Below are 22,484 nucleotides of genomic sequence, written 5' to 3' on the forward strand. Positions count from 1 at the left end.
TAATACAACTCTGGGAAGCTCAGGGACACTGCAATTTTTTAACATAATCCAGCCTTGGAATTTTATATCCACAGTCCCAATCCAAGCAGTCCTGAATCACATCCCTGTTAAAAGAAGTGTATTCCCCACTCCAGACAGTAACCCACAAGAGCAATAGAACGAGTTTTATATAATCTTCCACATATCCCAAATTAACCTCTTTTGCAGAAAAAGGCTAGGACTAGTGGGGCCCACACCAAGTAGTCTCCTGCAAGAACTGTTCTCCTCCCGCTGTATACTCCATCATTTACGTTGCCCCCAAATGGCTGCACCGTAAGCCAAAACAGGTAGCCATTTCATTCTATAAATTTTTTGTAATGGTACAATGGTTTGTTGCCTATTGTTGGAGAACCTAAAAAGGGCACCACATGCTTGATTTAAGCGTAAGCCTCTATTTACCACACAAGGGATCCAACTGTTAGTTGCTCAAACGTGATGTCCAAGTAGAGAAAAACACCCGCCCTTGAAATGACCTTCTCTTTAATGGTCATCGCTCTTACTTTAGAAGACTGCCTTCTACAGACCATAAAATGGGTTTTGGCAATGTTTGTATCCATGAACTTATCAAACAAATCTGTTGGTCCCCTAGGGTCAATCAAAGTTTGGGAAAGTAACACTACATTATCTGCATATGAAAGCAAATTTGATTTTCGGGATGTCCTTCCCATTTGCTCCCAAAACGATATTCAATGCATTTATATATAAAAGAAATGAGAGGGGCTGTGATGCATCCATGCCTAACCACCCGATGGAGGCTAAATGAGTCTGTGCTTTTACTTTCCAAACCGTACCTAATCAAGGCAGAAGTGTCCATAATGTTTAGCTCGTAAGAAATCTATGGAAGACTGGGGCCTTCCAAGATCTGCTAAAATATTCCTTAACTTTGACTAGATTAAAGGCGCTACTCGGATCCATGAAGGCTAAATAAATGGATACTTCTTTTGCCACTACATATTGCCCAATCATCAGGTTAAGGTTTGAACATTGCTCCAGTGTACCCCTACCCTCTCTAAACCCACACTAGACTGGACTAAGGATGTTTTTAAGTTACGCCCAGTCATCTATTCTCCATAAGAAGATATAACCAAGCACTTTAATTACTGAGTTTAGTAGAGAAATAGGCCTGTAGCAGCCGGGATCCTGTTTGTTTTCTTAAAAAACAGGTACAACAGTGGCAGGTTCCATGCCCTGGCGATGCCGACTGAGGTTGCTTGCTGACTGGTACTATGCTGCCCACTGGGAGACTCCCATTGGGTGCCTTCTTGGTAATAATTTGAGATACTGGAATGGAATGTACTTGCCGTAATAGTAAGAATTGAGTATGCACCTGTTGGAATAAGTTCATTTTCAAATGGTTTCAATTTAAAAGTGCCCACATGCCTGTTGTCACAGCTTGGTCTAGTTAATCTAATTTATTAGTGGTTAAGTGGCTGAGTGACAAGTAGACTTAAAACCGAGGGTGGATGGATCATCAATGGAGTATTTGCATGCTCCAGATTTAACATGCTGGCTCCGGATTCTGGTACAATAGGTGTTGCTGCTCATATATATTAATAGTCACAGTTGGAATTTGAAGATAGTAGCACCTGTGAGTGATGGTAAAACTGCCAGATGTGATGTTACAGTATACGTTTTACTTGTCTTTATTAAAATTACTCCCTTTCTTATTGCTTTTGTAAATTGATATATATTTAATTTACTAGGTGGCAACCTCATTTATTCGAACTATAGAGCTTGGGGGCAAAGGTTATGCTCCTTCACAGTCTGATCCGTTAAGAAAACATGTCAAAGGACTGAACAGCTTTGTGAACTATATTGACAAACTTGATGAAATGCTGGGGGAAATCTCGGATCCAAGGTAACTTGATTTTTCATCTGTTGAATAAATTTGTGTTTTTTTTTTTTTTTTATTTGTAATTGCACATATGTGGAGAAATAGCTTTTTTCAGGTTCACCCTCACTTTTTGATGACTTGGGTGTAGGTTTCTCAAGCTTGTAGTGCACTGGACCCTGCTGTCCATGTCCCAATGCTTGTGCTTTGATCCTCAAAGTAAGTGTACAATTGACTAATACTTGATTGACATATTTAACTTGCCTGTAAGTCGCTAGTAAATGGTACAACAGGTATCCATTTACATTTCACTAGTGGATTGCAGCAATTAATTGCCCCGTAAATACAGTGAAAATGAGAGCAAATCCTGGGAGATCGAACCCTAAACTTTTGAAGGTGTCCCCAAGTTCAATGTACTCAAAGCCGGAATTTACTCTAGTTCTCAGAGAAAACATTTGTACCTGTAAGTATCTGCTGAGTGCTGTAACCAGGAGACCAGTTGACAGTGGTGGCTGGACCTTCATAGGACTCCACTGCTGCTTCGTGGGAAATAGTCCTGAGGCTGATGACTACCCCTGGGGTTCATGGATACCAGGTTGGCCCCAGGAACACACACCGCATCTCTTCAGCATGACGTATCCCCAGCATAAAGACCACCTAATGGCTGAACGTGATAAATGAGAAAAATTAATTGAGGACTCTGAAGCTGCTAGACACATTAGGTAACTGTCCCACTTGGACCTAAATGGTTCTGTCGACAAAACAATTGGTACACGTTCTAACCCATTGGCTCAGAACCTGTGAAGCAGATTACAATGATTTATTGTACTTAGAAGATATTTTTGCAAGGCCTGTAAATTCTTGCGTTTCCATCCATTTATGTTTGGTAACTGTTTAAAGATAAAAATACAACCTATTTTTATAAATTGGTGTTTTATTTTTATTGTGTTTCTTATTTAGTGACTGTTTTGTTACTTCTAAATGCTTTACACTTCCTTTATTTAAGCCTGACTGCTTGTGCCACAGCTATCCACGACTGAGTTAACGGTTTTATTAAAGAACCTAACTGGACCAGATTGTGACATTATTACATGGAGAAATCTCACATCCACACCACACAATAATCCACTTTCCTACAAGGTATTTCTCATGGATATGTCTACCTGCAGATTCCTCGTTGCTTAAATAATTCCAGGTGCCAGACTGAATCTGGGAACTCCAAAACTATTTGACACTGGTAGTGGTGCTGCCTTTGTGTCTGCTTTGGAGGTAACTTCACTGAGGCGATATTGCGCCCACCCCTGTCCACAGCATTGGGTCCCATTTTTTTCTGCACCTTTTGACACCGATCCCCAGCTCGCTCTGAGTTTTTGAATTTCCTGTGTAAAAAGAAAATACAAGTGCAGTGCTGGCAATGTCAGTCACAGGCCTGAGACCTATTTTAAAGGTCTACTTCAGTGGGTGGTGTAATGAATGCTACAGGCTCACTAGTAGCATTTGATTACAGGACTTGGGTACACGTGGTACCATTTACTAGGGAAGTATAAGTAGATAAGATATGCCATAGGTGTCGGCCCGTTTTACTATGTTTTAGTGGGCGGGCACAAGCACTTTAGCACTGGTTAGCAGTGATAGTGCACAGAGTACTAAAGCCAACAACAAAAGAATTCAGCAATATCAGAGGGGTGAAGGCAAAAGGTTTGGGGGACTACTACCCAAGGGTATTGGGTCTAACAGAGGGCTACTGCTAGGTCTTTAGGCTTTTCAACAGCCTCTGTGTCCGTGGGGTTCTAGGCAATTTCAACGCTTTCGGGCCTTCTCGAGAGGTTTCAATTTCATTCAGTGGTAGTAAGGATTGAGGGCCGCAGCATTGTCTCCTCCAACCGAAACACCCCCCCCCCCCCCCCCCCCCGCGCATGGCCAGGAAAACAGTCTTCGTTTGCTCTCACCAGAGCACAAAGAGCCTGTGGAAGGCTGGGGTCATCCTTTCTACCGGCCTGGGAGGTAATTACTTTGAACCAGTGTGTCATAAAGGGTGTATGCTCTAGCCTTCCTACAGGGCTCCCGTCTTTTCCCCTGTCAGAAGATCATGTTTCAGTCTTGCAACAGGGGGTGGTAGCAGTGCTGCTGAAGGGGACAGTGGAGTTGGTGCCAGAGCATGAAATGAGGGGAAGGATGCTATTTGCAATACTTCCATGGACCCAAGAAGAATGGCAGTCTGCGGCCAATTCTCAGGAAGAAAGTTCAAGATGCTGACCCGAGCTTAGATCCTATTGGCTATGGAAGTGAACGACTGGTTGATGTCATTCGATTTGCAGGACACATTTTCACCATTCGATCATAAGGTTGCATTGGAAGTACCTACATTTTGTGTTTGTCTCCACCCAATATCAATTTACCGTGCTCCCGTTTGGCTTAACATCAGTACCTCGAGTCTGCATCAAGGTGATGACTGTGGTTGCGGCATATCTCAGACGGTCGGAGATTTAGTTGTTTCTGTGCTTGGATGACTGGCTGATCAAAGCAGTCGCCGGAGGTGGTGACACACCATCTGCAGTAGACTGCTGTCCTGCTATTCGACCTGAGCTTTTAAGTCAAGAGGCCCAGATCATCACCTTGAGTCCTCTCATCTCATAGGAGCAGTTCTAAACACTGCTGTTCTCTGCACCTTCCCTCCTCCTCAGATGGTCGAAGACATCCAACGGGCAGTGCAATCTTTCAGGGAAGGTGCCCATGCTCTATATTCCCTTGCCCTGTATGTATATGTATATAAAATAGTGCTTTATATTTGATAATCTACAATGTCTGCCATGGAGATGCAGGAATGAGGAGTTGGCGCTCAAGTGTTCAACGGCGCTGTGATCGCAGAAGCGGGCGCATTGAGTAATAAGAGTGCTCAAATTGCAGGAGGGTGGTTTAAAACGCAAAACTAAGAAGACTTGAGACCTTGATTCCCACCATTTGGACAACTCTGTGCATTTAATGTCATTGCAACGGTATCTCTAGGTTGGCCTTATTCCGCGTGGGTTAAATTTAAGGCCTTAACCCTAGGTTTTCGGGCACTCCATGGAACGTGCCCTTGCTATTTGAAACAGAGGCTAGGTGTCTACACGCAGACGCGTGCCTTGAGGTCCAATTCCCAGAAATTACTTTGCACTCCACGTGTGAAGAAAGCCCGGCTGGGCAGCAGAACTTTTATGCTCTGGGCATCCACGTTATGGAATACCTTCCCTAATTCCTTGCGCCTGATTTCTTCTGAAACACAATTTAGGAAGGCAGCAAAAACGTGGCTTTTTAACCTAGTTTATTCCTCGGTGACCCTTGATCGATGCTGGTCTCCTGTGTGTCACTTGTCGCTTTTAGCGCCGGGACACCTCTTCGGAGGTAGCTGTTCACGCTCTATAAATGGCTGTATTATTATGATTATTATTAAGAATCCTATATCTTCTAGCTATGAAGACCCTAACCCTGAAATGTTACGCAAATGGGCAAATAACTATAATGAATCTTAAAGAAGACTGCTGGGCATGTTAATAAAATATGTTGCTATTAATGGAGTGAAAAGATTGGACGAAATTGATAGTTCACAACTGTCTATCAGCAAAGAGGAAGATCAAGAAGTGGTGAAGAAGTTTCCGTCGGATATGAAAGAAAGACTCGTAAACCTAGCAGAGTCAATTGAAAATAGAAAGACCCAACAATTTCTGCATGACCAAATTGATTATGAGAAAGCAAAAATCTATACTTTCTCAAGAAAAATGGATAATTTAACGAGGCAACGACTATGTGGAACTGACAAATTGAGACAATAAACCCCCTCTGAACAAAGCAGGCCAGTCAGTTCAGAGGTCGATACTGATATTGAAGAGGGAGCAGGTCCAGCACAGATGAATGCAATGCCCTCAGTAATGGATGTGTTAGTTTTTTTACCGCAAGACAGGAGACTCAACCTACGCTCACGACCATATTTACAAAATCCAAAACCACCAAGAGGAAGAGGAAAAGGCTTAAGAGGCAAAGGGGAGTCAGGACAAACCAATCAAGCAAAGGAGAAAGCTACGAAGTGGGTCAAGAAATGGAGTAATTTGCACAAAATTCAGAATATTCCATTAACAACCTGACTGACATTTGAACAGCTAAAGAAATTGACATCTTGAAATTCGGGACTTTCATTTTGCCCGAGTCATAACATGAACCACCCACAAACTAGAATAGATTTTTTTCAAGTTAACACAAGCCAATAAACGTAACAAATTTTTCATGACCCAACCACGTAAGAGTAAACCCGCTTTAGGGAAAAGATCAGTAGACAACCAGAGTGTACTTCAAGTAGAGGGTATGAATTTGATGTTATAACTTGGATTTAGAGAATGGCAACAAGGGAATTCAGGCTCCAATGAGTGAGGAGGCACTGATTTACTGAACAAGGACTTGAAGTTCATAAATACATTTCCATAGGCATCAAGTCCAAGTTCAAATTCATTCCAGCGATGGCTTGTGATGCCATAGACCTTTTTGGTGATCTTGTCTTAAATGAACTTAAAACCCTATGCATTGACGGTGATAAAAAATGTGTGCATAATCAAAGAGAGACTACCATGATTTGGTTAATCAAATGTAGTTAAAAACAGATTGTGTGATTAAAAACTCCAATAAATGGGTAAATATTGTGCTGTGGGCCAAGGACAAATATATGGCGGAGGCCTATAAGCAATTGAACAATAAAACCTGTTATTGTTGAGTCACTAACCGAGCAATGGAGCCTGTTTTAGCTGAATACCATTCTGATCTAAAGCTTTGTGGGGGAACAAGGCTTGTTGAGCCACGAAGAGTATCCGTTTCCGAAAATAGACCATCCAGGAACGCCGGTATTGTAACAGATACTCCAAGTCCACAGAAATGGGCACAAGCCCCCAGGGTGTCCTATTATTTTTGCTATCAGTGGCACCACTGAAAATACGTCTAAATATGTTGACCCCTTTCTGGGATACTTTGTGAGGAGTACCCCATCGAATATACAGGACACGGGAGACTCTTACACAGGATATATGATCTCCCATGGGAGGAAGACTACATTTTACTCACAGTAGATGTCTCCACACTATACACCAGTGTACAATACCAAGCTGAGATGAGAGAAGTGAGTTATTTCTTGAGCACAAGACCACTTAAACCTTGGCAGCACTCCAAAATGTTGCTATCAATTTTAGAGACATGCTGTAATAGCAACTTCTTTATGGTCAACGGAGAGTTGTTCCAACGATGGGCACCTGCTTCACCCCCAGCTATGCTAACTTGCATACGGGCTGGCCGGAAGAGCAGGTGGTCCGTGCAATTTATCAGAAAGAGTGGGATGAGCATGTTAACCAGTGGAGTCGCTTTATCGGCAATTTGTTTATTGTGTGGAAGGGCACAGAAGACAGTGCAAGAATGTTTCTGGACATAATTGAGACCAATGACCTCAAACTGCATTTTAAAAGTGTGATGAGCAAGATGGAGGTAAATTTTCTAGACCTCCTTGTTTACCTCAAAAGAACAGGCTGGAAACAAAATTGTTTAGAAAACTCCCAGCGGGCAGTATGATGTTACACTCATCGAGTTTCCACCCATTTAACCTAATTTTAAGCATCCCATATGGGGAATGCATAAGTATTAGGCATAACTGCAGTGAGCAAACCGAGGAAGATAAGGCAGTTAATGACCTCAGGTCCAGATTTAGAGAGATGAGATAGGCACATGAGTGTATTGAAGATTCCATTACTAAAGTTAAGTCTAAGCCCATGGAGCATATACTGTTCAAGAGAGGAATTAAGCAGAAAAGCAGTACATTTGATCCACTTTTTAGGTTCTTTACCACTTATAATAAACAAGAACCTGCAATAAGATACATCATTCAAAAAAATTTGCATCTGATTAACAATGTACCAATACTAGTGGCCCTGCATAGGCCAGGCCTCACTTTTAGACGAGGCAGAGCTATGAAACTGGATCTATTGAGCAGTAATCCTTAGTGTAGAAAAGTGGTCAAACAAACATGGCTCACTAGGAAGAAGGGTCTTCAGAAGTGAGGTAGATGTGAAGCTTGCCAACATGGCAAAAACACAACAGAATATGCCTCAACTGGGAACATCCCGCATAAAATACATCAAATGACTTTACAACTGTAAATCCAAGTATGCTGTTTATATGCTCAAGTGCCCATGTCATCTAGCTTATTTAGGGAGTACCATCTTGGCAGTACATAAATTGATTTTACATAATCTCAGAGCCATCAGGAACCATGATAAAACATATCCAGTAGCCTGGCACTTCGAAGAATACCATAATAGCGAAGCAGCAGGTTTGACTCTCTTGTGTACTACATGCTGTTCAGGTGAGCGTACGAGGAGGTGACAGGGAAAGGAAGTTAAGGCAAATAGAGTTGCGGTATATCATTGAAACGAACACTAACGCGGTTAATATTGAAGATTTGTATACGCACCTGTGATTTGCATCATTATATTGGTGAAAATGGGCTGCCCTCCTGAAACATAGAGAATTTTTAAGCTTTTAAAGTGCAAGGATTTGTATGTTAGTGTTTTACTGTTAGGGTAATGATTAATGTCAAAAGGAGCAATTGTATATGGGTGATACAGACTAAAATTCAGTGTATATATTGAGGAGTTGATGACCATATCGGGAAACAACCTGAACAACGAAGGCATCACATCGCGATGCCATCAAAACGCGTTCGTTACAACGACTGTTACCACGCAATGCCATTGCAACGCAAGTCATTACATCGACTTGCAGTAGATGGCGTGCTAACATTAGAAATAGTATAGTTTACTATTCCAACACCTTCCCTACTGTCACGTAGGCTGGAGTTGGAATAGTAAATTATACATTTGTAATGTCAGCGCGCCATCTACTGCAAGTCGATGTAATGACTTGCGTAGTAGTGGCTTTGCATGGTAACAGCGCGGTCGTTGTAACAACCTCGTTGTAATGGCATGCAAATTAATGACTCGCGTTTTAACGAGTCATATTCACCATATCTTAGATCTAGCAAGTTGTTAGACTGTTAGCTCTAGCCTAGTTGGGTTAAATGCCAACATTTTGACATTTTTATATTGAGATTTGTTATACGTTTTAGGCATATATTATATAATTAAAAAATTAAAAAATTTACATATATTTATATAAATTATAATGTATAAATTGGTGAATGTGCTTGAGATCTGGAAAGGAAATTACAAGGATTTACTTGAGAGGTTACTACAATTATATTGAAATTAAACAGTAGGTAAATGGTTTCAAGTTAACATTGAATCAATTTGCAAAAAATTATCCATTTAGTTTCGATTTATACAGCGATATATTTGTCAATATATTTTAGAAATGTGAAGAACTTTTGGAGGATTTTTTAATCTATCGGTGTTGTATACATTCTGAAAGTTTTTAAATGATTGATTTTAGTAATCTGTAATATAAATGCACACATTATGTGGGGAAAATGCAATATTTGTCAATGATGTAAAGCACCACTATGGTGAAATATGAATTTAATTCCCCTCAATATCTGTTGGTGCACTTTATAGCACAATGCACAATATTTATTCTGCCAAAAACCTGCTAACAAATGATGTGAATATATAAAAAAGCGGGAGAGAAAAGTGTGTGGACATTTAGAAGAAGGATCAGTATGTTTACAATGTTTATGGGGTCATGTGATTTGGTGCACAACTGTAAATGGAGTCTCACTACTGGTGAACAAGGCTGCAAGTCAGCTGAAATAGGTAGAAGCGAGGTAGACAAAAAGTAATTTTGAAGCTCACCCACAGCATCATCCTCCTATAAGGTTTTCAAGGAGGTGTGTAAAATATGTGTGTGTGTGTGTGATCACGTCAAGTCAGAGGACATTCTTGCAACTTAGTTTTTGACTGCGAGAGGGCGACCGCACACTAATCCCACATTGTTTACCTTTTCTACGCCAGTCCTTCCGGCTCAGGGCCTTGAGAAGAGAAATCATGTAAAAGCCTGGGGTATTGAAGTAAAATCACATCGGGGGGGATAGATGCTCCCATTTACTAACAGCAGGGTCATTCTCAGACGAGTACATAGTGACTACCGCATCAGTACTACAAGGAGCAAATGGAGGGTATTCATCTATGGGCTTTAACAATGGTGCCCCTGAGTATACACACTTTATGGTCAAGCTAACCAAAGAAGATGAAATAGGTATACAGAGAACTGTAACAAATGACAAGCACAAAAATAACTGGAGTTGGTTACATACAGCCCTCTCGAGCTGGGAATTGCAATGTCTGAATGGTGGGGCGGCCACCGGCAAGCGAACAGGGTGGCCTGACAATCTGCTCTTGTAATGTCAGCTGCTTGCAGACAAAAATTGCTGACCCACCGTTGGTACAATATCTGAGAACATTTGACATACTAATGTTTCAATATACATACAATATACATTAATACTTATCTATTAGCCAAGGCCATAGAGCTGCGTGTGGATTACTTGGGTATGTTGGTACTGAAAATGGATGTGAATTTATACATTAATCCAAAGAAAAAATCAGTAACCGCAAGAAGAATGGTCAGCACTTTAATTCCAACTAAAAGATAAATATTATAAGTCGCACTGGTTACGGGGGACTTCAATCTTAACCTGTTTTACCAGCCGACTGAGGGACACATGTATGCTGTTGGAATCCTTCCTGTTCAAATAATGCCACCTAATAAACAGAAGGATAAAATAGGGGAGGAATTAGTAAAGGCGTGTGAATTAACTGGCCTTCTGGTCCTGAACGGACGCAAGCCAGGTGATACCCCCCCTGCCTGGACAAGCACTTGGGGCAATCCTGTTTCCATTCTAGATTATTCACTTGTCACTGCCCCTATACAATCTCGTATGTGATTTTAGCATAGGACACTGTGTGGAGAGCGATCACAATCCTCAGGTGATTACTGTAAATACACATATATCTAAACATGAAGTGGCCTCTATACTACAAGGAGAGATTGGCACAGGAAACATGAAATGCCTTAAGTGGACCTCAAGTGCTATCAAGAGTTCAGCAGATGAAGCCGTGGCATGTCTCGAGGACCTGGCCCCAACAGGCCCTAACCCGTTGGCTTTATGGGAGATATTTACAGGCAATCTGACCAAAACCTAAAGATAATGGTCAGAATAAGGGAGCTCAGCTGGGTCATCGTAAACTTATAGTAATCCCACTACATATTAGAAGAATAAAAACTAAAGTAGGCAAGCCTTATTGGCAGTTGCGGCTCAACCTAGGGGATACGGAATTATTAAAGCATTTCAGTAATGAGAGATGTCTATTAAAAACGGAGGTCTGGAGGTATAAATAAAGGCTAACAGGAAACATTATGGGCTAAGTTGCTGCATGCCACAAAAACAAATGATTTAAAAAGATTTTGGAAACGTGTTGATATCGAGAAAGGTACTGGAGCAGCAAACAATACAAATATCAGTAAGTGAGTGGGTTCAGCATTTAAAATTACATTTTAAAGGAAGTTCTTTGGATATGAGCTCGTACCAGCCCCACAAAGGCACCATGGTGCCCTGTGCATATACTCCAGGGGAGGTAGAAAAAGTTATCAAAAAGTCACAAGCAGATTGTGCCCGGGCCCAAATGGGCTACCACAGGCTCTTTTTAAGCATTCTTCACCTTGGTGGGCAGCCTTTTTTGGGTCATTGTATTACAACCTTCTGGCAAATGAGGTTATCCCCGAAAGCTGAAGGGGCCCAGTAATCCATCCCATTTTTAAAGGTGGAAAAGCATCTTCTCCCACCAACTACTATCTAATTACACTTTTGGATGTGGATCTTAAATTCTTCTCTACTCTACTGCTACATGATCTGGAATCTTGGGCACATGACAACAGGAGACTCCCACCAAATCAAACTGGTTTTATAAGGGGTCAAGGTTCACCTTGGCCGTAGTTAGCATAGTAGCGCTAGGCGAAGTGCACTTCGGACTATGCGAGATACGCTGATTGCACAGTGCCGAATGCTTGTCCGCACTGTGCAATCATTGAAAACGACATCTTGCACAGTGCGAGCTGTCGTTTTCTGCCACTCTAGTAGATTTTTACTCGAGCGGCAGCTTCCTCAATGCGGACTGGTAGTTTCTCATCTCGCGCAGTCGCGAGCATACGCAACCACTCTCAATGAGAAACCTGACCTCCCCGCGTTGAGAATCTTGCCTGGAGGTTTATTTTCTATGCTTGTGATCGGCAACTTGATGTTGCTGATCGCGAACGAGGAAAATCTCGCCGGGATGTCATTTTGCTTGCTCACAGTCGCCAACTTGACGTTGAGGGCCACGAGCAAGCAAAAAATGCCCGCTACGCGATTTTGCGCTGTGCTACGTGCAATTCGTGTAGAGCGAATTAGCACAAACTATGCAAACTTCGCGAGTGTAGCGTAGAAGTCCGCCCTGGGTTAGTCAAGGTACTATAACCAACATGTCTGTGGGCCTGATACTGAATAGAGCAAAGGCAACTGGTACATCGCTTTATATGTGCTTCGTTGATTTCAAGGCTCTCTTAGGCTGTGTTCCACGTAATCGTCTATGGGCAAAACTCCAGCAGTGGGGAATCCCATCTAACCTCCTGCGAGCAATTAGATTAATATACTCTGATTCGTGGGTTAAGATAAATATTGGAGATGGTACCAATGTATCGGAGAAAGTTCAAACATCGATGGGCTTAAAGCAAGGCTGTATGTTAGCACCCCTCTTGTTTAATTTATATATTGCAGCTATCTCGACGGAGTAGGATGAGCTGACTGCGCAAGCCCCGAGCTTGGGTGGACAACAATTGTCAAATATTCTTCATGCGGTTGACTTATTACTACTAAGCAACACACGTATAGGCCTTAAAAGACTTCTTAATTGTCTTGATGCTTGCGTAGATAAGAATGGCCTGGAAGTAAAGCTCCCAAAAACTAATGTGATTGCTCTTAATCAGCGCATTAAAAAGAAACTGCAAATGGTACCTTCGCAAAAATACTATAAATGAGGCATCTACCTACGTATATTTAGGGGTGAAAATAGATGCAAGGGGAACATTTGTACTCCAAAGAAAGGCAATTAAGGGGAAAGCACAAGCAATCGATTATGCCTTTTCCGCGTTGGCAAGATCCATTTGAGGCCACAACCTGAAACTTTTGGGAACAGTAATTAAGGCCCAACTTCTACCTTCCCTTGTGTATGGATCTGAGATAATGCTAGGCACTGAGGCCAGGCTCCTTGACAAACTAGTGATAAGATCGTATAAACAAACCTTTCAGCTACCCTGATCTGTCTCGCTTGCCCAAGTTTGGCTGGAGTTCACAAGTATAAAACAGTCACTTGCCAAACCTGCAGCATTTGTAAAGCTTTGTCACAAACTGCGTGCAGCTGCCGACAAGGCTGGCTAAACGAGTTTGGACTGAAATTAATTTCCAACGGGGAATGGACCTTATAAGAAATATTTGGAGAAAAGCATTGTGATGCTAGAACTGGGAGATCTATGGAATGCCAACTTTTTCAGTGAATATCTACATATCTATCTATCTTTATCAAAGCTTCCCAAAGATAACCGAGCACCCACAGGGCATACCTCCATTCTTTATTTGCAAGAAGACCCGTTTTAGGGTTAGCCTTTCTCAATTCTTGCCTCAATAGAAAAAATGCAAATGTGTTTTACATCCCAAACATGTACTGTCATTGGTCAGTTCAAAGCAGCCAGTCTCATGAAAGCTGCCACCATCATATTTCGAAATGTAAGTTCATTTGTGGCCATCTTAGCATCTTTTTCTGCTTAGATATTGGTTCCCTTTGTAAATTATTTTTCATGTTAATCCTTTATGGTAGATATTTATATAACTGTTCTGGATAGGCACAAACATACAGGTATACCATATTCACTTGGCATGCTGACGATCAATTTATTCAGTACGTCCTCATTCTGATGGATACTTCAGCCTGTGGATTCCTCACCTTTCGAATACCCCCTGTGCCAGCATTCCACGTGAAAATTCTTTCCTAGCTCTCCCACGTCGACGAGGACGTCACAATGGATCGGCTCCGCTCGTGGCACCGTATGACTTCATCGGAGCCACAAAAGGACCTCGTCGGCGTGCTGACGTCAGTTCCACCCATTTTTTCCGTGGCAAACGGGCGGACCGACACATTTTCAAATGCAAACCTAGCATACCAAATAAATACATTCACAAATGCATAATCAATAAAGGCATAGAGAAATGGCAACAGAATAAACATTTCTCATCATTAAAATATAAACCTGATTAAGACCTATTAAAATAAAATATTTTTGGGTAGAAACAGGTGGACAACGGGGAGGCGGGTGGGAGCGTGAGGAATCCACAGGCAGATATTGTATCCACCAGAAAAATCGTTACCGAAGGTAAGTAACTTGTTCTTCTGATGGATACTTCTGCCTGTGGATTCCTCACCTTTCGCATACATTCTCAAAGCCGTACCCCACCCGGAGGAGGGTGTCCACCTGACTAGACCAAATAATCCTGCAAAACAGAGCGAGCAAAATGGCCATCCTTCCTAACCTCAGTCCAAGCAGTAATGCTTTGCAAAAGTGTGGAGGGAGTCCCAAGTTGCTGCCTTACAGATAAAGAACAGGAACACCTATAGCCAAAGCAGAAGTTGTAGACTTAGCTCTGGTGGAATGAGCTCTGATACCTTCAAGCGGTTAATTCTTGGCCACAAGATAATCCACCTGGAAAGCGTCCTCTTGTGCACTGCCTTGCCTTTCATTTTCCCAACATAGCCCACGAAGAGCTGATTGTCCAGCCTCAGATCTCTAGTCCGATTCAAATAAAAGCTGACAGTTCTTTTAGGGTCCTACCGATGAAATCTCTTCCTCCTTGGAAGGGTGAGGGGGAGGATAAAAGGTGGGTAAAGTGATGGTTTGTCCCATATGAAAAGGAGTAACCACCTTGGGAAGGAAAGCAGCCCTGGTCCTTAGAACCAACTTATCCGCATGAATGGTCAGGAAAGGAGGTTTCGAACTAAGAGCTTGAAGCTCACTTGCCCTCCTAGCCGAGGTAATGGCAGTCAAAAAAAGCGTTTTAAATGAAAGAAGCCTCAACGGGCATGTATGAAGAGGCTCAAACGGCGAACCCATTAAAAAAGTGAGTACAAGATTCAAATCCCACTGAGGCATAATGAAAGGTGTGGGAGGAAACCTATTAGTAAGGCCCTTAATGAACCTCATGACAACAGGGGACTTAAATAAAGACGGCTGGTCCGGCAAACATAAAAAGGCCGACAAAGCCGATAAATAGCCCTTAACAGTGGCTACAGCACAACCTTGCTGTGCTAAAGAAAGAGAAAACTCCAAAATATTAGACAAGCGGGCCTTCAAAGGGTCAATGTCTCTATCTCTGCACCACTTAACAAACCTGGACCACCTGGAAGAGTAAACAGATTTAGTGGAGTGTCGCCTGGATGATAAAAGAACATCCACTATATCCGGCGGGAGAGAGAAAGAACTCCGGTTGCCCCGTTCAATCTCCAGGCATGAAGGTGTAGGCTTTGGAGGTGGGGGTGTAGTACCTGCCCCTGCGACTTCGAGAGGAGGTCTGCCCTGAAAGGGAGACTGAGCGGAGGGTGCGATGAGAGGTGAAGATCTGTGTACCACACCCTTCTTGACCAATCCGGGGCGATCAATATAACTTGGGCCCGGTCTTGGCAAATCTTCCTCAGAACCCGAGGAATCAAGGGTATGGGAGGAAACGCGTAAAGAAGCTGTGAGCTCCAATCTATCTGAAATGCATCCCCCAAGGCTCCCTGCAACGGATACTGGAGACTGCAGAATAACGGGCAGTGCGCGTTCTCGTGAGTGGCAAACTGGTCCAACCGAGGGGATCCCCACATCTGAAATATGCGATGGACCACCTCCGGATGAAGCCGCCACTCGTGATCGACAGACTGTCCGCACGAATCTTCAGCACACCGGCCAGATGATTTGCAAACACATAAATCCGTTGGCCCTGAGCCACTCGACAGAGGCGATACGACCCTACACCTCCCTGTTTGTTGATGTACCACATCGCGGTAGTGTTGTCTGTCAGGACCTGAACCGACTGACCGCGAAGGGAAGGAAGAAAAGCCTTCAGTGCCAAGCGAATCACCCGCAATTTCAGAAGGTTGATGTGAAGCAACCTATCCTCTGGAGACCAAAAGGCCTTTGATCTCCAGAACCCCCAGATGAGCACCCCCCCCCCCCGCCCCCTAGAGTGGAGGCATCCGTGATCACTGTGGCCACCAGCGGAGGAGGAGGCTGAAAGGGCTTCCCTTGAGACAGGTTGCCCTGCACACTCCACCAAGACAGCTCCGCTGCAGCTTCTCTGGAGATTCTGATGCTCTCCCCTAGATCTCCATTGTGCTGATACCACTGCCTGCGGAGGCACCACTGGAGTGCCCTCATGTGCCAGCGTGCATGGTTGACCAATAGAATGCAGGAAGCTAACAGACCGAGCAGGCGAAGAACCTTCAGGACTGGAACAACCGCTCCATCGTGAAACAAAGGAATCCTTTCCTGTATGTCGAGAATCCTCTGCGGAGGTGGGTATGCTCAGCACACAGAAGTGTCCAGTATTGCCCCTATGAACAGGCTGCACTGAGAAGGCACCAGGTGAGATTTGGGTACATTTATTGAAAAACCCAATTTGAACAACAGAGGAGTTGTCACTTGCAAGTGGCGCGCGAAACCAAGTCTGGAGACTCCGCTTTCAACAGCCAATCGTCCAGGTAGGGGAAAACAGGAACCCCTGACCTTCTGAGATGAGCCACTACCATCGCCATCACCTTTGTAAAGACTCGAGGCGCGGAAGTAAGACCGAGCGGAAGAACCGCAAACTGGTAATGTTGTGATCCCACCGTGAACCGGAGATACTTCCAATGTGACTTCAGGATGGGAAGATGAAAATACGCATCCTGCAGATCGATGGACATCATCCAGTCTTCCTGTTGCAGCGCAAGGAGAACCTGAGCCAAGGTCAACATCTTGAACTTTTCCTGTCTGAGGTAAAGGTTCATAATCCTGAGGTCCAAGATCGGTCTCAAGCGACCATCCTTTTTGGGGATCAGGAAATATCGGGAGTAACAACCCTGACCCCTTTCCTGCTCCGGAACCACCTCTATCGCACCTTTTTGGTGTAAAGTGAGAACCTCCTGCTGCAAAAGCAACAAGTGGTCTTCTGAACAACCACCCTGGCGAGGAGGGTAAGGAGGAGGAAACTCCAAAAATGGGAGGGCGTACCCATTCTCTACAAGATTCAAGACCCAACGATCTGATGTGATCAGTCTCCAATCTTGTAGAAAGAGGGACACCCGAACTCCAACTGGACCAACATGTTCTAAGATGGGGAATGTAGAACTGCTTTCCTGATGTACCAGGAGAGGAGGAAGAGGCTTGCTGACGATTTGCACCCCTGAGGCATCTCTTATTCTTTCCTCTGTATGATTTGTACAAGGGATTTTGCTGTTGATGGCTCTGCTGAAATTGTTGGCGGCCACGAAAGGAAGCAGATCTTCCAAAGCCCCGATATCTCTTGTATCCATAACCTCTAGACTGAACCTGGAGGCCTAAAGATCTTGCGGTGGCTCTACTATCTTTGAAACGTTCCAAGGCTGAGTCCGCCTTAGAACCAAAGAGCCTTGACCCATCAAAGGGCAAATCCAACAAGGTCGCCTGTACATCAGCCGAAAACCCTGAAGACTTGAGCCATGCCTGTCTCCTTGTAGCCACAGAAGACCCCGTAACACGAGCCACAGAGTCAGCAGTGTCCATGCCTGACTGAATCACTTAACGTGCTGCGGCCTGTGAATCCGAAAGGTCTTCCAAGAAGTTGGCACGATCCTCCTCAGGCAACTTAGGAGAAAGTTGAACAACAGAGTCCATCAATGCATGTATATATCGTCCAAGAAGGCAAGCCACATTAGTAGACCTTAGAGCCATACTAGCAGAAGAAAACTCTTTCTTTTTCCAACTTGCTCTGTCTTTTTTGAGTTCCCGTCACCCAAAATGGTAGGAAAAGCACCAGAAGATTGTTTTGAGCAAGAAGCTTGGACAACTAGACTCTCCGGTGTCAGATGTGATGACAAAAAAGCCGGATCACCAGGGGCAGGCTTGTATCTTCTCGAAATAGAACGAGATACAGCCGGAGCAGACAAAGGCTTCTGCCACACCTCCAGAATTGGATTTGTTAAAGCCTCTGTGAATGGAAGTAGGGGCTCAGAGGTAGATGAAGTATTCAAAACTTCCGTCCGTATGTTAGACTTAACCTCAGCAGAGGGAAGCTTAAGGCCCAATAAATCAGCTGCCTTCTTAATTACAATACAAGGAGCAGCGTCCTGCCCAACACAGCCACTTGCAGATGGTAATTCATACTCAGGAGAAGTATCAAGGCCACTAGCTTCCTGAAGGCCCTCAAACTCCTCCACAGAGTCCACAATTTCTCCTTCCTCTGTTTTTGCAAATACTCCTCCTCCTCAAGCAATCTCTGAGCTTCTCTCCTGGAGTGTTGCTTAGGCAACGGCATCGGCATCGGCGGAGCCACACGCGGCGCCGGAGAAGACACCAGCGACGTCGATGGAGGAGCCTCCACATCGAACCTCGACGTCCATCGAATCCGAGGTGGATTAGACTCAGCAGCTGAAGGAGTCCGGGGAGCCGGGGTAGATGTGGAGTCGGCGACCTCGATCTCGAGACTCTGGCCTTCGAAGAACGATGTCGAGAGGTATGTCTTCTCTTGGATTTCTTCGACCTCGAAGTGTGAGAAGATGAAGATTTTGCCCTCTTCCTACCTCTTTTCCTTCTTGGATTTCGCCATAAAAAATTTGGCTTCACGTTCTTTGATAGCCTTAGGATTCATTTTCCTGCAGCTCCTGCATTCCTCGAGGTCGTGGTCCGATGATATAAACACCACAGGCAGTCATCATGCGGATCCGTGATAGACATATGTCCACCACACTCCCTGCAGGGTTTGAATCCAGTTTTTCTAGAAGTAGCCATTTTGACAAACTACGAGATACAAAGTTTTCCACGATGAAAATGTAGAGACCTGAAAAAACAAAACAAAAAAAACGTTGAGCGTCGACGGTGCAGAAAATTTTTTTCCCGTGGAATGCTGGCGCAGGGGGTATTCGAAAGGTGAGGAATCGAAAGGTGAGGAATCCACAGGCAGATATTGTATCCACCAGAAAAAGCGTTACCGAAGGTAAGTAACTTGTTCTTCAGTAAGCATCTACTGCACATATGATAAAGCAAATCCAAGAGGTGCCCCTCGCCAATGCCACAACATCCCTTCCTTGAGTAGCACATCCGTGGGGATTGGTCAGATGTCCTTTGTCACCTGCACTTTGTATAATTGCCGAAACCAGTTGATGGGTGCACTTTACCTCTACAGCTAGTGGCGGTTCTGGCAAAGGCAAAATCAATGAATGCTCCAAGTCCACTATATGCCTTTTCGCCAAAGTCTAGGCGTGTGCTACTGTTACGTGAAGGCGGAATCACGGTCACACATTTTTCAAAACTAATTTGCCCCTCACTTTAGCTGCTGTCTTGTAAGTTTTGGGTTGATCCGTCCAGCGGGGGCGAGAAAGTACCAAAACACATTTTCCTCATGTTAATTTCCATAGGAACTTTAGACACCGCTACAGCCCGAACTGCTGAATGGAATTACACCAAATTCGGCAGAAAAGTCGATGCTGGTCCAAGGAAGTGCCTTTTTGTGATTTGGTGTATATCCTGTCAGTAGTTGTGGAGTTATGTAAAGAAATTTTCAAATGTATATACAGGGGGCAGAGGATCCACGACTCCTTCCGATCGTGTGCTGAGATCTGATTGTCTGCCAACACTTCAAACCAGGAAGTGTTCACAGCCATCTTGGGACTTGGCTTGAGCTGAGTCCCATAAATAAGGTTAAAAAAAAAAAAAAAAAAAAAGAGAAGGGTAGTAATACCTTGACCCTCTAGCCTTCTTTGGGTGGCCCCCCAGGGCCAAAATGCATTTTTCGTTTTAATTTTGATCCACCACTCTCGCCGAAAGAAAAAAAGCACAGGCTCCCACTCTTCTTTAGTGATCAGGCCCCGGGTGGACCAGGTCCTGGGGGCATTTTGAAAATAAAGGAGGGGACTTAGTAATACCCAGGGACCACCACCTCCCCGAGGCTTATTCATCAGTAAATGGGGGGGCCTCTTGCTCCCTCCTGGGCCATGGGGACCACCACCTCCCCAGGCCGCATTTAAATAAATCGGGGGGGGGGGTCCTCATAGACCGATCCTACCATGGGAACCACTACCTCCACTGACTATTTTATTTGTAGCAGGGGGCCTTAGGGACCACAGGGGCCCTCCAAACTTATTTTTGTAAAATGGGAGAGGCACGGCATGTCCCCCCCCCCCCCTCCCGAACTGTTCTTGGCCCCGGGGACCGCCACCTACCAGGCCCTACAAGAAGAAAGGAGGGGGGCACAGGGCCCCCTTCCTGGAGCCATAGATGGCCCTGGGTACCACCACTCCCCAGGGCCTGCTCCTGCTATGTCCCAGAGTGCCCAGCCCCAGGACATAGCTGTGGCTTGGCGGGAGTTCTACCACTCTGCTTCTCTTCCAGCAGGCGAGAGTTTAGAAATGCTCTCACTTGCTGGAACCGGAGAAGAATTGCTTTCAGACAGAGGAAGCAGCATCTGCGACAAATCTTGCCCCATTTGGGACTTCCCCACGACGTCCAAGCTACCATCTCCCTTGTTCTGTCCAAACTCGATTACACCAATAACATCTACCACGGATCGCCTTTAACAACCACGAAAAGACTACAGCGCATTCAGAACTCAGCTGCCAGACTAATCTTGCACCTAAAACCGCGAGACCACATCTCCCCTGCCTTGAAAGCCCTGCATTGGTTACCGGTTGCCTGAAGATCCCCGTTCAAGCTGCTTTGTATCACCCACAAAGCGATACATGGAACGGGACCGCTCTTAATCAGGAATAAATTCACCAAACACATTCACCAAGGGAACCTCTGCTCCAGAGTGGCATCTCCCCTCAAAATCCCTAGATACAAGAAAAAAACCATGGGTGGCACAACCTTCTCCGTTCACGCAGCCAAACTATGGAACTCTTTACCCCCAACATAAGATCCATAGATAGGCACTTTATCTTAAGAAAACTACTCAAGAATTGGCTCTTCCCTACATAAGCACTATACGCAAACAGAAATATACAGCATATCCCTCTGTATATAAGCATTGATTTGTACTATAAATATGTACCTATATATGTGTACTTCTTTGTATAAATGTGTAGAATAATTGTTTTAAAACACAAAAATAAAATAAATTTCAAGTACAACACTTGAAAGCCAGAGTTTATTTAATGCATCTTTAATCAACAATTATTCCATTATGCATCGATATACCTTCCAGGTACTTATGGCTCTATATATTCATTACGTTTCTTCTAATTCAGCATATCCAATGTGCTACCCTCCTTCTCACCCTATATATATCCTTTACCTCTACTCTCTCATTCATCCCAAACCCCATAGCACTCCTATGATCCCCAAAGTTACCCTTTCTAGACTCTTCCCTACTCTGCCCCTCCTTGCATCATCTCAAACCTCTTTTATTATACCGATCCCCCAAAACAAGCCATACTAAACCCTTCCCTCTGACTTTTCCCCTCCACATCCCTTTTACTCGTCGCAAGCCGCCTCCTACTGCTATGACCTCCAAAACCAACAAAAAAAGGCTAAATCCTTCCCTCCACACTCCTTTTCATTGCAAATAACAGATTAACATGCCCACCTCAAAAATTTTCATATTTCACTATACTAATTCACCACTAATCCTTAATGGTTTCCGGAGTAGCGTGCTACTTGCCGAAAAAGCGCTTTGGTGCCTCGTCAGGGGTAGTAAACGCTATATAAATGCAATTACAATACACTATCTGGTCAAGTCTTTAAGAAAATGGTAAATAAGTCAATTAAACTCCAAAGCTCGATTGCAGAGAAAGAAAAGATGTCCAAGTCCCTTCACGGATGGCTTGTATTGAAATCCTATTCTTTACTTTTGTAAGCACTGTGAGAAGTTGGCCTGATGTATGATGTCACTAGTTCTAGTGTACACCTTATATCAGTCCAAACAACCCTTATGGTGATTGGTTGTAAAGTCAACCTTATAGACCAGCTATCCTAGTGGTAGCATGGACAAGAGCAGTCTTAGGCTAAACTCTGAATGGCATGTGAAGCCAGCTGCGATACCATATATAATCCCTTGAATACCAAATGAAAGGACACCACAACAGATATATATATAAAAAAATAAGTTTATTTTTTCTAGTCAAACCCTCAGCACTCTTTGAGATTTGAGGTAAGTACAACATAGTCTTATTCAAGCATACATTAAGTCACACAGGTAAGTAATACAGTTAGGCCCTAGGGGCCAGGCAAACCATATACTAAAGAAGTGGTATAAGGACCACTGTTACGGAAATAGGATAGGCCTAGGCCTAGGGAATCGCTGGGGCTACACTACAAACAGTTAGGAAGTGGGAGGCCCACGGGATTCAGGTGC

General features: G+C 43.9%; 1 protein-coding gene across 3 annotated transcripts in view; it reads left to right on the top strand.

The window, feature by feature from the left end:
* The window catches only part of PARPBP (PARP1 binding protein), a 226,949-nt gene that overhangs the window by 85,286 nt on the left and 119,179 nt on the right, over positions 1–22,484 (top strand). For all 3 annotated transcript variants that reach the window (XM_085653228.1, XM_085653230.1, XM_085653229.1), the window contains exon 6: positions 1,743–1,897. In XM_085653228.1, the coding sequence (XP_085509354.1) occupies positions 1,743–1,897 (155 nt within the window). The remainder of the gene's footprint in view (positions 1–1,742; positions 1,898–22,484) is intronic.

Source organism: Triturus cristatus, chromosome 4_1, assembly GCF_964204655.1.
Source record: "Triturus cristatus chromosome 4_1, aTriCri1.1, whole genome shotgun sequence".
Classification (NCBI taxonomy): domain Eukaryota; kingdom Metazoa; phylum Chordata; class Amphibia; order Caudata; family Salamandridae; genus Triturus; species Triturus cristatus.